Genomic DNA, 17952 nt, shown 5'->3' on the forward strand with positions numbered 1-17952 from the left:
AGTGCTGTGTACACATCAGACCAGTGGGGGACAGTAATGAGCTCTAACTGCAGAGTTGTGAGTGCAGCTCTGGATGTGACTGGAGTATGAGACCAGATATAATCAGAGGTGTGTAGACGTGCTGTAAGGATCTGCACCACCAGGTACCTGCTCATCCTTGAGGAGCGGCTGTGATCCCCGGGCCCGCGGTGATGGCGCTCGGTGCGGTGCAGAATCGCGGCCGCTTCCTTTACCTTGCTGCATTAGTTCCAGGCTTTTTTCCTCGGATTCGGGCACGGACTCAAGTTTACTTTAAGCCGTCAGATGTTTGTGGCTCGGAAGCCTGTCTGCGATTTGTGCAGAAATTAAAAAGGCAATTAAAGTATTAATAGAAAGGCTTTAATTCCTTCACAGCTAATGAAGCGCTGCATTTTTATTAGGCGAATGTCTCTGCGCAGGAATATTAATCTACTCCTAGCAGCGAGCGCCGCCGCCTCCCTCGTCTCCATCTCGCCGCCGCTAATGACTCTTCTATTGGTTTTTAGTTTTCCAATATTTTTCTTGTGACGTTGTGCACGTTTCCTCCAGTCACATCCGGAGCTGCAGCGTGGCTTCTGCTGCTTTCCGGTGTCCTCTTGGAATAATAGGTAGCAGCAGGAGGGCTTGTACTCCAGTCACAGCCTGACGTCTTCTCTGGCGTATGCACTACAACTCCAAGAATGCACTACAAGAGCAGACGCTGCGCCAGCGGGGAGCGTGGTGTGAAGTAGGGTTTTTTCTGTTTCTGTGCTATGTCTACATTTAATCCCATGCAGTCTGCACCCTCGCACCCCCTTGGCTTAGAGGTCGGGGTCTGCAGCCTCGCTCCTCCTTGGCTTAGAGGTCGGGGTCTGCGGTCTACTGCCCCTTTGGCCTAGAGGTCGTGGTCTGCAGCCTCCCTCCCCCTTGGCTTAGAGCTCGGGGTCTACAGCCTCGCGCCCCCTTGGCTTAGAGCTCGGGGTCTTCAGCCTCCCTCCCCCTTGGCTTCGAGCTCGGGGTCTTCAGCCTCCCTCCCCCTTGGCTTAGAGCTCGGGGTCTTCAGCCTCCCTCCCCCTTGGCTTAGAGCTCGGGGTCTTCAGCCTCCCTCCCCCTTGGCTTAGAGCTTGGGGTCTGCAGCCTCGCTCCCCCTTGGCTTAGAGCTTGGGGTCTGCAGCCTCACTCCCCCTTGGCTTATAGCTCGGGGTCTGTGGCCTCGCTCCCCTTTGGCTTAGAGCTCGGGGTCTGCGGCCTCGCTCCCCTTTGGCTTAGAGCTCGGGGTCTGCAGCCTCGCTCCCCCTTGGCTTAAAGCTCGGGGTCTGCAGCCTCGCGCCCCCTTGGCTTAGAGGTCGTGGTCTGCAGCCTCACTCCCCCTTGGCTTAGAGGTCGGGGTCTGCAGCCTCGCTCCCCTTGGCTTAGAGCTTGGGGTCTGCAGCCTCACTCCCCCTTCGCTTAGAGGTCGGAGTCTGCAGCCTCGCGCCCCTTTGGCTTAGAGGTAGGTGTCTGCAGCCTCGTGCCCCCTTGTCTGATTGGTCAGGGTCTGCGGCAACCTGCTCCCTTGGCTTAGAACTCGGGGTCTGCAGCCTCGCGCCCCCTTGTCTGATTGGTCAGGGTCTGCGGCAACCTGCTCCCTTGGCTTAGAGGTCGGGGTCTGCAGTCTCGCTCCCCTTTGGCTTAGAGCTCAGGGTCTGCGGCATCCTGCTCCCTTGGCTTAGAGGTCTGAGTCTGCAGCCTCGCTCCCCTTTGGCTTAGAGCTCGGGGTCTGCGGCCTCGCTCCCCTTTGGCTTAGAGCTCGGGGTCTGCAGCCTCGCTCCCCTTTGGCTTAGAGCTCGGGGTCTGCAGCCTCGATCCCCTTTGGCTTAGAGCTCGGGGTCTGCGGCCTCGCTCCCCTTTGGCTTAGAGCTCAGGGTCTGCGGCATCCTGCTCCCTTGGCTTCGAGGTCTGAGTCTGCGGCCTCGCTCCCCTTTGGCTTAGAGCTCAGGGTCTGCGGCATCCTGCTCCCTTGGTTTAGAGGTCTGGGTCTGCAGCCTCGCGCCCCTTTGGCTTAGAGGTCTGGGGCATCCTGCTCCCTTGGTTTAGAGGTCTGGGTCTGCAGGCTCGCTCCCCCTTGGCTTAGAGGTCGGAGTCTGCGGGCTCGCTCCCCCTTGGCTTAGAGGTCGGGGTCTGCAGCCTCGCGCCTCCTTGGCTTAGAGGTCGGAGTCTGCGGGCTCGCTCCCCCTTGGCTTAGAGGTCGGAGTCTGCAGCCTCGCGCCCCCTTGTCTGATTGGTCAGGGTCTGCGGCAACCTGCTCCCTTGGCTTAGAACTCGGGGTCTGCAGCCTCGCGCCCCCTTGTCTGATTGGTCAGGGTCTGCGGCAACCTGCTCCCTTGGCTTAGAGGTCGGGGTCTGCAGTCTCGCTCCCCTTTGGCTTAGAGCTCAGGGTCTGCGGCATCCTGCTCCCTTGGCTTAGAGGTCTGAGTCTGCAGCCTCGCTCCCCCTTGGCTTAGAGCTTGGGGTCTGCAGCCTCGCTCCCCCTTGGCTTAAAGCTCGGGGTCTGTGGCCTCGCTCCCCTTTGGCTTAGAGCTCGGGGTCTGCGGCCTCGCTCCCCTTTGGCTTAGAGCTCGGGGTCTGCAGCCTCGCTCCCCTTTGGCTTAGAGCTCGGGGTCTGCAGCCTCGATCCCCTTTGGCTTAGAGCTCGGGGTCTGCGGCCTTGCTCCCCTTTGGCTTAGAGCTCGGGGTCTGCAGCCTCGCTCCCCCTTGGCTTAAAGCTCGGGGTCTGCAGCCTCGCGCCCCCTTGGCTTAGAGGTCGTGGTCTGCAGCCTCACTCCCCCTTGGCTTAGAGGTCGGGGTCTGCAGCCTCGCTCCCCTTGGCTTAGAGCTTGGGGTCTGCAGCCTCGCGCCCCCTTGGCTTAGAGGTCGTGGTCTGCAGCCTCACTCCCCCTTGGCTTAGAGGTCGGGGTCTGCAGCCTCGCTCCCCTTGGCTTAGAGCTTGGGGTCTGCAGCCTCACTCCCCCTTCGCTTAGAGCTCGGAGTCTGCAGCCTCGCGCCCCTTTGGCTTAGAGGTAGGTGTCTGCAGCCTCGTGCCCCCTTGTCTGATTGGTCGGGGTCTGCGGCAACCTGCTCCCTTGGCTTAGAACTCAGGGTCTGCAGCCTCGCGCCCCCTTGTCTGATTGGTCAGGGTCTGCGGCAACCTGCTCCCTTGGCTTAGAGGTCGGGGTCTGCAGTCTCGCTCCCTTTGGCTTAGAGCTCAGGGTCTGCGGCATCCTGCTCCCTTGGCTTAGAGGTCTGAGTCTGCAGCCTCGCTCCCCTTTGGCTTAGAGCTCAGGGTCTGCGGCATCCTGCTCCCTTGGTTTAGAGGTCTGGGTCTGCAGCCTCGCGCCCCTTTGGCTTAGAGGTCTGGGGCATCCTGCTCCCTTGGTTTAGAGCTCGGGGTCTGCAGCCTCGCTCCCCCTTGGCTTAGTGGTCGGGGTCTGCAGCCTCACTCCCCCTTGGCTTAGAGGTCGGGGTCTGCAGCCTCGCGCCTCCTTGGCTTAGAGGTCGGAGTCTGCGGGCTCGCTCCCCCTTGGCTTAGTGGTCGGGGTCTGCAGCCTCACTCCCCCTTGGCTTAGTGGTCGGGGTCTGCAGCCTCGCGCCTCCTTGGCTTAGAGGTCGGAGTCTGCGGGCTCGCTCCCCCTTGGCTTAGAGGTCGGGGTCTGCAGCCTCGCGCCTCCTTGGTTTAGAGGTCGGAGTCTGCGGGCTCGCTCCCCCTTGGCTTAGAGGTCGGAGTCTGCAGCCTCGCGCCTCCTTGGCTTAGAGCTCAGGGTCTGCAGCCTCGCACCCCCTTGTCTGATAGGTTGTCCCCCCACCAGTGGAGGCTTTTTGACACCATATTCCCGCTTGCACCCCCTGCTGGATCAGTGTCTGCACCCTCTGTACTTTGGATTATATCTTCGTACTTACAGCTCTTGTCTGGAGAATGAAGAGAAACCGCTTCACTATATAAAAAATTAATAATAAAATCTAAGTTATATGAGATTCCCAACAAAAAGACAAAAACCAAAGGTATGCAAATGAGATCTCCAGTCCAATGGAGCAGTGCATTGTGGGAGCTTAATGTTACGTGTCTGGAGGCAATGACAACAAGCAGAATTCTGATTACAGCTCTGGAGGAAAATGGTATAGGATAGATCCAAAGCCAATTCTGTGATTAGATGGTATCTGTGGGGGGCCGGGTTCTGTCATCTGTGGTCTTATAATGAGCCCGCTCCTTATTACCGGTCTCCCCTCTGATTTCTGTTCCCTCTTCTCTTTTCAGGTTCAGTTTACGAACCCCTAAAAAGCATCGACCTCCCCCGGCCGGACAATGAGAGCCTGTGGGACAAGCTGGACCGGTACTACAGAATTGGTGAGGGTCCGGGCGGTCCCCTCTTAAAGGGCTATACCCACAACTGACATATATGGTCGCTGGGAGTCCAGCCGCTTCTCCGATGATGGCGCCTCCTGCAGCGTTTTTGCTATGTAGCGCCTGTCCGCAGAGCCACGTTACCGCAGGACTCGCCGTCCCTTTAAATGCTGTGAGGCGTTGATGAAGTGGAGCCGGGGGCGTCTGTGACTTTGGAGGAGACGATCTGTCAGCGCACATCTGACGGCACATGGCACTTACGTGCGGCAGCCTCTCATTTTCTTCCGAGCTCTGAAATTGCCTTTCTATCCTTGGGGTCAGTGTGTTCTGCAGTCACATCGCTCACCGCCGGTCACATTAAATAAATGCATGATTACTATCCCGCGCCGCTCCGGCTCTGCCGCACACAACAAATCATTCCCACAAATAAAAATGCATCTTGAAGTGTAATTTCACCTCCCGGGGACCGATGGGAGCGGAGGGCAGGCGGTGAGACCGGCGTGCGTTACTCCATGTGCAAGGTGCAGCGCCGGCCAAGTGATTGACAGGTGGTTCTGGGGGTCCGGGGGGAGTTATGGGGTCGGACCTGGGTAAATGAAGAGTAATCATCGCTCCATTCTCATATTTTTATCGTAGGTACACTTCACCTGTGAGAGACAGACTCTAACAATAAAACCCAGAAATCACATTGTAGGATTTATACATAATTAATTTATATTTTATTGCATGAACTAAGTATTTAATCACCTACCAATCAGCAGGAATTCTGGCTCTCACAGACCTGTTCGTGTTTTTTTTTTTTGTAAGAAGCCTCCTACTCTGCACTCATTACCTGTATTAATTGCACCTGTCCACACAATCAATCACATTCAAACCTCTCCACCATGGCCAAGACCAAAGAGCTGTCTAAGGACACTAGGGACACAATTGTAGACCTGCACAAGGCTGGGATGAGCCACAGGACAATAGTCAAGAAGATTGGTGAGAAGTCGACAACTGTTGGCACAATTATTAGAAAATGAAAGAGCCTCAAGATGACTGTCAATCTTCCTCAGACTGGGGCCATGCAAGATCTCACCTCGAGAGGTAAGGATGGTTCTGAAAAAAGGTCAGGAATCAGCCCAGAACTACACAGGAGGATCTGGTCTATGACCTGAATAGAGCTGGGACCACAGTCTCAAAACATTACCGTTAGTACCACACTACTCCTACAGGGCACGCAAGGTCCCCCTGCTCACACAGCACATGTCCTGGCCCTCTTGAAGTCCACCAATGACTATCTGGATGATGCAGAGGAAACATGGGAGAAGGTCATGTGGTCAGATGACACTAAAATAGACGTTTTTTGGCATCAACTACACTCGCTGTGTTTGTAGGGAAAAGAAGGATGAGTACAATCCCAAGAACACCATCCCAACCGTGAAGCATGGTGGGGGAAACATTATACTTTGGGAGTGCTTCTCTGCAAAGATAAAAGGACGACTGCAACGTATTGAAGGGAGACTGTTTGGGGTCCTATATCGGGAGATTTTGGCCAACAACCTCCTTCCAGCTGTAAGAGCATTTTAGATGGGTCGTGGCTGAATCTTCCAGCGTAATAATGTTCCAAAATACTCAGCCAGAGCAACTAAGGAGCGGCTCCGTAAGAAGCATTTCACGGTCCTGGAGTGGCCTGTCCAGTCACCAGAGCTGAACCCAATAGAAAATCTTTGGAGGGAGATGAAAATCAATATTGCCCAGCGACCGCCCCGAAATCTGAAAGATCAGGAAAAGATTTATATGGAGAGGGGGCCAATATCCCTGCTGCAGTGTCTGCAAACCTGGTCAAGAACCACACGAAACGTCTGACCTCTGTAATTACAAACAAAGGTTTCTGTAGCAAATATCAAGTTCTGTTTTTCTATTGTATCAAATACTTATATCATGCAATAAAATGCAAATTAATTATGTAAAAGAATCCTATAATGATATTTTCTGGAATTTACTGTTAGATTCTGTCTCTCACAGGTGAGGTGTACCTACGATAAAACTTACAGGTCTCTCCATTCTGTGCAGGTGGAAAAACTTGCAAAGTCAGCAAAATATCAAATACTTATTTTCTCTCACTGTTATGAGGTTCTGCAGCAGTTCTGAGGTGCATTAGGAGGTTCTGCAGCAGATGTGGTGCATTATGGGGTTCTGCAACAGCTGTGGTGCGTTAGGAGGTTCTGCAGCAGATGTGGTGCATTATGGGGTTCTGCAGCACCTGTGGTGTGTTAGGAGGTTCTGCAGCAGATGTGGTGCATTATTGGGTTCTGCAACAGCTGAGGCACACTACCGTGCAACACGCAGCTGCTGAAGAACCTCTTTGGACAGATACAGGGACAATCGTTTGTAACCTGCAGTATTAGCGATAGGTTAGTGATGAGCAGCATCTCTGTGCAGTCGGGGTCCGGCAGCCCCCCGCGCTGTCGGCGGGCGCTGCTGTCCGGGCTCGGTAGTTACCCGTCTTGTGGCTCCCTGCAATCAGCGGGTATTGTGCGCGGCGCTTTAGCTCATTCTGACAGCTCATTATCCAGAATTATAAACTGCAATTAAGGACTAATTTGAAGAACGTTCCGTCTTCCCCACATTCACTCGCCGGCCGCCATATAAATCTATAATTGCCGGTTTATTATAATTGTGTTTAAGAGGAAGTGAACGTATCTCGAGAGCCGCTGCCTCGTCCCCTGACCGGATCGGGGGCGGCGGCTCCTGGGTAATTCTGTCACACAGTAAACAGTCTTGGGGCAACTTCTTATCATCCGCTCCTTAAATACTCGGTGCTGCTGTTAGATCATCATTCTTCCACTTCTAACAGGATTAAACACGTTTTGCATTGTCCGATGCAACCCTGTCCTTGCTAATGTCATCACTCGCTTCTCCTGAAGAGACTATAGTGTCTGCTGCCAGAGGGGGAAGGAGACTGATTTAAAAAAAAAAAAAAAAAGGGAATTTTTATGCTGCAGACCTGGTAACTTAAGATTATTGACGAGGTTTAGCCCCTTTAAGATGTGATTGTTGCAGAAACAATGTGATGGTGAAACAGAACAAGACCTCGGGCGCCCCGTGTCCCCGACAGCCCTGCGCTTCACCTGTCTGATGTCTTCTATCAGTTTTTCCATCTCCTGCGAAGGTTTGAAGGACGGGAACGTCAGACATAATTACATTCATAGAGCGCATTAATTTGTTAATCAGCAAGATTGGGACCGACCTAAGGAAAGGCGGCGAGATGGGACGGTAACGAGGCGCTAATTACCGTGATTAGCATTTATTTTTATCTGACACTCCAGATCCTGTCGACTTCTGACATAACATGGCCGACGTTTCCCCAGGTGACATTTTATTTACCTGCCCTTTAATTTCTTCCACTTAATATGCTAAAATTAATCCCTTCTGGAAGTTTCTTTTTGTTTGAAGACGGGAAACGAATCGTAAATTTCTGCAAAGTCTTCAGAGCCGATGTGCAGCCTCAGCCGCCGTCCCCTCCGCCCCATTGTAGAGGCGAATTGGTGCAGTCCGTGCGGAGCAAATAGTCTGGACCGAGCCATCTGCAGCAGGAGACGGGGGGAATTTACACCAATGTTTCTCAGGTCCACGGCTCGTTATGCTGACACTGGGCGTGCGGAACAGTGCCGCCGACACAGGGCGTGCAGGACGGTGCCGCCGACACTGGGTGTGGGGGACAGTGCCGCCAACACAGGGCGTGCAGGACAGTGCCGCCGACACTGGGCGTAGGGAACGGTGCCGCCGACACTGGGCGTACGGGACGGTGCCGCCGACACTGAGGGTACGGGACGGTGCCGCCGACACTGGGCGTGTGGAACGGTGCCGCCAACACAGGGCATGCAGGACGGTGCTGCCGACACTGAGGGTACGGGACGGTGCCGCCAACACAGTGCATGTGGGACTGTGCCGCCAACACAGGGCGTGCAGGACGGTGCTGCCGACACTGGGGGTACGGGACCGTGCCGCCGACGCTGGGAGTACGGGACGGTGCCGCCGACACCGGGGGTGCGGGACGGTGCCACCCGACAATCATAGTGGGTGATAACGATGCGGGGGCCCTGGCTGTGGGACAGTGCCGCCGACACTCATAGTGGGTGATAACGATGCGGGGGCCCTGGCTGTGGGACAGTGCCGCCGACACTCATAGTGGGTGATAACGATGCGGGGGCCCTGGCTGTGGGACGGTGCCGCCGACACTCATAGTGGGTGATAACGATGCGGGGGTCCTGGCTGTGGGACAGTGCCGCCAACACTCATAGTGGGTGATAACGATGCGGGGGCCCTGGCTGTGGGACGGTGCCGCCGACGCTCATAGTGGGTGATAACGATGCGGGGGCCCTGGCTGTGGGACGGTGCCGCCGACAATCATAGTGGGTGATAACGATGCGGGGGCCCTGGCTGTGGGACGGTGCCGCCGACACTCATAGTGGGTGATAACGATGCGGGGGCCCTGGCTGTATGACAACGGCGTGGGGAATCGCTCTGTGTAACGACTACTAATCAGGTGATAATTCCCCCTTGTTGTGATGACATTTCAGAGCAGGATTTCGGGCCTTTGTGTCGGTCTTCCTCGCACAGACACGTCTCGCCTGGAGAGCGCGTACAGACGGCGTTTTGAAGACAGAGCGGAATAATTAGTGCCTTCACGGCTCAGTAGGCGGCACGAGCCCCCATGACTGATGCCGGAGAGTTCTGCTGGGAGACTGTCTGCAGCCCAGTGAAGCTTCAGTTCTGAGCAGCAGCCGCTCGGGCAGAATACTAATCACGAGCGCGTCTGCCGGCGATAAATGAGCTGTGATAGCGGAGAACTTTCTAATACTCTATTAGCACCGGCAGCAGATCATGGAGGCTCGGCGGCTTTTGCATCTCCTTGCGGCGCTTTTCCTCCAGATTCCTTGTAAATTAAATAGCACAATACTTCGCCATAGAATAATCCCAGGTCCTTGAGTCGTCCCCTCCTGTCGGGGCTCAGTATCATCAAGCCTTCGGGTGGGGACATCTGTGATGTGAAAACAAACATGGCTGCTTTTCTCCCCTGACAGCGCCACTCTTGTCTCCAGGTTGCATCTGGTAATGCATCACAGCGTCATTAAAGTAATTAAGATTGAACTGCAATACCACGTCCATCCTGTGCACAGGATGGCGCTGTTTAAGGAAGATGGCTGTCGTGGTCCTATTGTCCTGTACCGCGCACCCTGATTATTTGCAGAATTTATTAATTTCTAAATTTATATATTTTTTTTATTATTTTCCAGTGAAAATTACAGTTTTGAACTTTCAGAGTCCGACCACGGGCTTATTCCCCACCGAGACAGTCGGCGACTGTAAGAAGGCCAAGATCCATGACAGTCTGTACTGCGCTGCCTGCACCTGGGCGCTCGCTCTCGCCTACAGGTAAGTCCTCCTGACCTGAGTGATGTCTCCTCCAAATTCAGGGGTCATTCTTGGGTGGTCTTACTGGGAACGCCTATTGTATAGATGGGAGGATAGTTGTCTCGCAGGACCAGGCTGCTATCTTATGGGTAGGTCCCTGCTGAAGGCAGGAGTTAGGCAAGATCAGGCATGATGGATTTTGACATGTGTGATCCTTTGATGGAGCAGCAGGAGATTAGCTGTCAGCGGTTTCTGCCACCAGCTTATTTCTTTCTCCTGTATACACACCTCCGCGCAGCCATTCTGCTGACTACAGTCTATGGCTGAGTACACGGTCCGTATACAGACTGCAATGCTCAGACTAACAGGTCTCACAACCTGAACTTACAGCCTCATAGACAGGGGGCACCCCAGGATCAATGGAAATGGGCCTACTGAGAATCCTCAGGGAGGAGCCCAACAGGATCAGTGGGGGTGGGTCTGCAGATAAAAAGTAGGGAGGCCCACCCAGATCTTAGGGAGTTGGTCTAACCATAACAAGAAGGGAGGTGCGCCCCAGGATCAGTGGAGATGGGCCTACTGAGAATCATCAGGGAGATACGCACCAGGATCACTGGGGGTGGATGTGTAAGGAAAAAGGAGGGAGGTCCACCCAGGTCAGTGGGCGTGGGTCTACAGAAAATAAGAAGGGAGGAGCGCACCAGGATTAATGGCGGAAGACATGCCAAGAACCATGAGGGAGAGGCGCCCCAGGATCAGTGGAGATGGGCCTACTGAGAGTCATCAGGGATGGGCCCACCAGGATTACTGAGGGTGGATGTATAAGGAAAAAGGAGGGAGGTCCACCCAGGTCAGTGGGAGTGGGTCTACAGAAAATAAGAAGGGAGGAGCGTACCAGGATTAATGGCGGAAGACATGCCAAGAACCATGAGGGAGAGGCGCCCCAGGATCAGTGTAGATGGGCCTACTGAGAATCATCAGGGATGGGCCCACCAGGATCCCGGGGGTGGGCCTACAAAGAAAGAAGGGATGCTTACCCAGATCAGTAGGAGTGGGTCTACAGAAAAAGAGGGAGGAGCCCTCCAGGATCGGTGGGGATTGGCCTACTGATAATCATCAGGGAGGGGCTCACCAGGATTAGTCAGGATGGGCCTAATGAAAGTCAAAAGGGAGGAGCTCACCAGGATCATTGGTGATGGATCTTTGGAGATCAAGGAGGGAGGGGCTCACCAGGATTAATTGGGGAAGACATGCCAAGAACCACAAGGAAGGTCCTCACCAGGATCAGGAGGGGTGGGTTTGCCAAGTACAGGGAGGGTGAGCCTATGAGGAACAGTGAAGGAAGAGCGCACAAGTGGGGGTTGGCTTCCTGAGAATAGTGGGGAAGGGGCCCACCCCAGGTCCTGGATGCCTACATCATTTCTTAGTGTGTTTTTACCGTACAAGATTTGGAAATAATGACAAATGTCTGAGGCTCTAGGCGCGTCACTTCCTACAATGCACATTTGTGCCAGAGACTGAACAAGCAGGAAATAGTGAAGGTCTTTAATCTGCAGATTTGTGAATGCAGCTCTGAAGTTTAGGATCAGCACTGATGAGAAATGAATCCACTGTTTGTGCCATAAATAGGTGGAGATCCCACCCCAGTGACGCTCAGCCGATAATGTTGGAGGAGTCAGCTGCGCATCCTCGGACCCCGCAGGACTTCGGACCCTCCATGCTGGGCCTGTATTGGATGGTGATTCTGGATCTAGTCGCTCTTTACCTCTCGGGCGGACCTCACCTTGGTGATCATTTTCATGGCTCACTGTTTGTTCTTACATCCCCTGTGACTGTAACGCGTCGTCGCTCTCGCCGTGGGATTGCAGATATTGATCCGGCCACTTCATGGCTCGCGGCGGCTCCAGCATCCATAAGTTCTGATCTGACGTTCCTCCCGCTGCTGACAATCGTGCGGCGTCGGTAGGAGCGTTCAGCCGCCGGCGCCCTCATCTGTCACATTACGATAATGCGTTACGTCGCTGCTGACAATAAAATGTTCGGCTTTTCTATCAGCAGCGGCGACGTGGTGATTCTGTAGACAGTGGTGGCGCTGTTTTTGGAAGAAGCAGACGTGTTTTTGGGAATACCTTATTCCTTATCCACAAAACCGAGGATGGCTTACTGATGGCTGGGGGTCCGACCGCTGGTCCCCCAGATTGTGCGTTAATTAAATACCGCCGAGTCGCCTCCTGTTCTCTAATATCCGCTTCATATTCGTTATCGCGTTTATATATTTTTTGAGCTTTATCTCAATCCCTTTATTTCATTCCCTCTGTTTCACGTCGGATGATTGCTACTTGTAAAGTCTGTAATTTTCAGCTTGTTTTTGCGTTTACCCTAAACGCAGCCCCTCTTTACAGATGGGTGCGGACCCCGCCTGACCGCCATTACACTGCGGCCACTGATTTATACATTGTAATCGGGGAATCATTACACTTTCACTATAATCCACAAGAAAGCGACGCTCTGCGACTGCCCGGCAATTACCGCCTTTAACACCAGTGCCTTTGTATTAGCATATTACGGCTGATGCCTCCATTGTGCGGAGCGGCGCTTCGAGGCTTAACATGACGGCTTTGTAAAAAACCTAAAATAGCGGCACAGAAGGGATTGAGTACTGAACTCCTCATCCCCTGTGGAGCTCAGGCCTGTGGGAAACGATAATTCACAACCGAAGGGAAGGTAATAACTGGTGTTTACTGCTAATTAAAATCTCACCATGGCTTGTAAAACGAGTGTGTGTCTGTGTATACACACAGCCAGAGCTGCACTCACTATTCTGCTGGTGCAATCACTGTGTACATACATTATATTACTGATCCTGAGTTACATCCTGTATTATACCCCAGAGCTGCACTCACTATTCTGCTGGTGCAGTCACTGTGTACATACATTACTGATCCTGAGTTACATCCTGTATTATACCCCAGAGCTGCACTCACTATTCTGCTGGTGCAGTCACTGTGTACATACATTACATTACATTACTGATCCGGAGTTACATCCTGTATTATACCCCAGAGCTGCACTCACTATTCTGCTGGTGCAATCACTGTGTACATACATTACATTACTGATCCTTAGTTACCTCCTGTATTATACCCCAGAGCTGCACTCATATTCTGCTGGTGCAGTCACTGTGTACATACATTACATTACTGATCCTGAGTTACATCCTGTATTATACCCCAGAGCTGCACTCACTATTCTGCTGGTGCAGTCACTGTGTACATACATTACTGATCCTGAGTTACATCCTGTGTTATACCCCAGAGCTGCACTCACTATTCTGCTGGTGCAGTCACTGTGTACATACATTACTGATCCTGAGTTACATCCTGTGTTATACCCCAGAGCTGCACTCACTATTCTGCTGGTGCAGTCACTGTGTACATACATTACATTACTGATCCCGAGTTACATCCTGTATTATACCCCAGAGCTGCACTCACTATACTGCTGGTGCAGTCACTGTGGACATACATTACGGATCCTGAGTTACTCCTGTATTATACCCCAGAGCTGCACTCACTATTCTGCTGGTGCAGTCACTGTGTACATACATTACATTACTGATCCTGAGTTATATCCTGTATTATACCCCAGAGCTGCACTCACTATTCTGCTGGTGCAGTCACTGTGTACATACATTACTGATCCTGAGTTACATCCTGTGTTATACCCCAGAGCTGCACTCACTATTCTGCTGGTGCAGTCACTGTGTACATACATTACATTACTGATCCTGAGTTACTCCTGTATTATACCCCAGAGCTGCACTCACTATTCTGCTGGTGCAGTCACTGTGTACATACATTACATTACTGATCCTGAGTTACTTCCTGTATTATACCCCAGAGCTGCACTCACTATTCTGCTGGTGCAGTCACTGTGTACATACATTACTGATCCTGAGTTACATCCTGTGTTATACCCCAGAGCTGCACTCACTATTCTGCTGGTGCAGTCACTGTGTACATACATTACATTACTGATCCCGAGTTACATCCTGTATTATACCCCAGAGCTGCACTCACTATTCTGCTGGTGCAGTCACTGTGTACATACATTACGGATCCTGAGTTACATCCTGAATTATACCCCATGAGCTGCACTCACTATTCTGCTGGTGCAGTCACTGTTTACATACATTACATTACATTACTGATCCCGAGTTACATCCTGTATTATACCCCAGAGCTGCACTCACTATTCTGCTGGTGCAGTCACTGTGTACATACATTACGGATCCTGAGTTACATCCTGTATTATACCCCATGAGCTGCACTCACTATTCTGCTGGTGCAGTCACTGTGTATATACATTACATTACTGATCCTGAGTTACATCCTGTATTATACCCCAGAGCTGCACTCACTATTCTGCTGGTGCAGTCACTTTTATGCCCCCTACGTCCGTTATTTGCCTTTATATTACATGTATCATACAGTAAAGCTATGTAATTTAGCGCCTTCCCCCCCATATTTCTGCAGGGGGGGGCACAGGTGGGCATACAGCAGGGTCTCTCCTTCCCCGTGCCCACTGGCCTGATTTTGTGAACCCGTTACACATCTGCTTAGGTTCCACGTCTCCTGAGATCTGGATCTTCAATTTTGGAGGGCACAAGGGGGCAGTTTTCAGCTTTGCATTCACTCTTTGCCGCTTTGAGGGGGAGCATTCGGTAAATGTCAGAAATCTCAGTAACCCGTGCTGTGTGCAGAAGGAATGGATATTCTGTACTCCATTGGCTTTTTATTGGAAGGCGGAGGTGCGGGGGGCTCGTGTTTCCCCCCTTCCCCATCATCCAGCATAAAGGGACGCTTGCGCTTCGCTCACGCACGCATGCAGGTGCTGTGGCTTGTGATGTGCCGTAGAGAAGAGAGCGGCGGCTGATGAATTATTTACAGCGTATTGACAGACTCCATAATACATAGAGATGATAATCGCTCTTCCTCTGCACAAATCTTGCGGCTGCAGGAATGTCGCCGTCTCCCGTCACACAGCGGCTAATTAGGATGCATTGAGGGCTGAATATATGTATTTTCCCTTCTTCTATAGAGAAGATTTCTCTCCCTGATACTCGCACTGAACGTGCCCCGCAGTGGCCGCTCTCATACTTCTCCTGTTTTACTATCTGTCTCAGCAGGGTGACCGCAACCTTCACTCCAGAGCAATAGACGGAAGGGGCGACATGAGGGAGAGAGGCGACGTGAGGGAGAGGTGCAAAATAACGGAGAGGGTGAGGGAGAGGGGCGACGTGAGGGAGAGGTGCAAAATAACGGAGAGGGTGAGGGAGAGGGGCGACGTGAGGGAGAGGGGCAAAATAACAGAGAGAGACGAGGTGAGGGAGAGGGGCGACGTGAGGGAGAGGTGCAAAATAACGGAGAGGGTGAGGGAGAGGGGCGACGTGAGGGAGAGGGGCAAAATAACAGAGAGAGACGAGGTGAGGGAGAGGGGCGACGTGAGGGAGAGGGGCAAAATAACGGAGAGGGTGAGGGAGAGGGGCGACGTGAGGGAGAGGGGCAAAATAACAGAGAGAGACGAGGTGAGGGAGAGGGGCGACGTGAGGGAGAGGGGCAAAATAACGGAGAGGGGCGAGGTGAGGGAGAGGGGCAAAATAACGGAGAGGGCGAGGTGAAGAAGAGCAAAATAACAGGGGCGAGGTGAGGGAGAGGGGCGACGTGAGGGAGAGGGGCAAAATAACGGAGAGGGGCGAGGTGAGGGAGAGGGGCAAAATAACGGAGAGGGCAAGGTGAAGAAGAGCAAAATAACAAAGAGAGGTGAGGAGAGGGGCGAGGTGAGGGAGTGGGGCAAAATAACGGAGAGGGGCGAGGTGAGGGGAGAGGCAAAATAACGGAGAGGGGCGACGTGAGGGAGAGGGGCAAAATAACGTAGAGGGCGAGGTGAGGGAGAGGAGCAAAATAACGGAGAGGGGCGAGGTGAGGGAGAGGAGCAAAATAACGGAGAGGCCATCTGAGGGAGAGGGGCAATATAACTGAGAGGGCGAGGTTAGGGAGAGAGGGGCGATGTGAGGGATGTGGCAAAATAAGGGAGAGGGGGCAACGTGAGGAGGGAGGGGACGATGTGAAGGAGAGAGGGACGACGTGAGGGAGTCGGGCGATTTTAATGGAGAGGGCGAGGTGGTGAATCGCTCAGAATACGCAGAAAATGGATCATCGGAATCGGTATTCTTTGTCACTGTTATGCACGTTTTACACGATGTTTAAAAAGCATTTTCTCCTGCTCACAAAGTAAATATATTATTGTGTACTGATCCCGAGTTACATCCTGTATTATACCTGTCACGGATCCCTTACTCAGTGGTGTCACTAATTCGTCACGTTCCCATTCTCAGCACGTGACTTGGGGTTGTGCCTGCAAGGATTAATCTATATCCCCACTCCCAGTCCAGCATTCAACCTCTTTCCTATGCTGTAATGGGAGCATAAATCACACACCGACCCAGGCCACACACCCGCTCATGCACGCTGCCACCACTCATCGAACACACGGGCAATGAGTCCTGGAAATATTAGTACTAATAATGTCTACCACTCATAAGGCTCACACACCTTAGGCTATGAATTCGTTAGAACATTCAAGGTTCAACTTGTTAAAGTTTTATACTTTAATACAAAAAGGTTCAGTGCTTACAGTAAGAAAAAGGTATAAATGATATGATAATAGACATACAAAAGACATACAACTTATGCAAAACAGTATAAAATAACAGGAATTAACTTACAGAAATCTTCTAACTTGGTAGTCTTCTTTCTGCTCCCTGAGGGTAAGATGAATGTAGATTGGATCACACCAGCTCTGCTGCCCCCATTATGTGAACACGATTCTAGGTATACAGGTCTAATTTATAGCTTTGGGCTGGATGTCCGATTTCTAGATCAGCCCCTCAGGTTAATATCATAATTGCTTGTTTTTTGATAAGACCATGGCCTCGCTACCAATGAATATATTATTTTCTCTTGAGAACCTTTGTGTAAAAGTTCTCAAAGAGATACTATCTGGCCGTAATTGACATCTCTCTTCCAAGAGCTAGGAGGTGTCAAATGTTCCCTTTCTTCTTTGGTCCTGGTGAGATTTGGAGAAAGAAGTCTGCTTGTCTCAAGAAAATAAATATTAACACCTGGGTGAGAACCTGCAGCCTACAGGGCAGATGTTACTACTGCTAGTTACACATCTAACCCTAAACATAGTTCACTGCACACATATCTAATATATAAAGCTGAGTGTGTATGTATGTATGTATGTATGTATGTCCGGGATTGGCATCTGCAGCGTCGCAGCTACAGCCACAAATTTTTGCACAGTCACACGCCTGGACCCCAAGAGCATCATAGGCTATGTTGTGAGGTGAAATTATAACCCCACACGTTCCAATTCACCAAACAATTTAGCCCCTATCTACATAATGGGGAAAAAAGTGAAAGGATAAGTGTTGGAGGCAAATTGACAGCTGCCAGATGTGAACAAGGGGGACTTAAAGAATGAGAGCGATGGCGCCAAAGAGTATATACCGTACAGTTGCTAAGGTGGGGCCCCGACATTGGATACTCATCACACACGGGGATATGAACACACACACAAAATGCGCCACACACTACCACGTGCTTCAACACATATACTACCTTCAGCACACATTTCACCACACATACACCAACCTCGCCACATAAAAGTCGAAACACAAAAGTCGCCACTCAAAACTCGCCACGCACAAAATTCGCCACATGGAAAACTTGCCACATGCAAAACTAGGCTCACGCAAAACTCGCCACGTGCAAAACTCCCCTCATGGAAAACTCGCCACACGCAAAACTTGCACACGCGGAAAAATTGCCACATGCACAAAAGTTGCAACACATGCAAAAGTTGCCTCACACAAAACTTGCACATACTCAAAACGCACCACACATAAAACTCGCCACGCGCAAAACTCGCCACGCGCAAAGCTTACTGCACATAACTTGCTACACTAACCTGTCACATGCAGCTCGACACACAAAAAGTTGCTACACGCATGTCGCCACGCAAAACTCATCTCACAAAAGTCGCTACATGCATGTCGCCACACGCAACTCAACACACAACTTGACAAACGAAACTCGCCCTAAAACACACACAAGTCTGGTATTATCCCTCAA

At 51.9% G+C, this 17952-nt stretch overlaps 1 protein-coding gene across 3 annotated transcripts in view; it reads left to right on the forward strand.

Moving 5' to 3' along the window:
- PHKB (phosphorylase kinase regulatory subunit beta) overlaps positions 1 to 17952 on the forward strand; it is a 114620-nt gene that overhangs the window by 29088 nt on the left and 67580 nt on the right. For all 3 annotated transcript variants that reach the window (XM_069739328.1, XM_069739327.1, XM_069739329.1), the window contains 2 exons: positions 4268 to 4357; positions 9637 to 9775. In XM_069739328.1, the coding sequence (XP_069595429.1) occupies positions 4268 to 4357; positions 9637 to 9775 (229 nt within the window). The remainder of the gene's footprint in view (positions 1 to 4267; positions 4358 to 9636; positions 9776 to 17952) is intronic.

This window comes from Ranitomeya imitator, chromosome 9 (genome assembly GCF_032444005.1).
Source record: "Ranitomeya imitator isolate aRanImi1 chromosome 9, aRanImi1.pri, whole genome shotgun sequence".
NCBI lineage: Eukaryota > Metazoa > Chordata > Amphibia > Anura > Dendrobatidae > Ranitomeya > Ranitomeya imitator.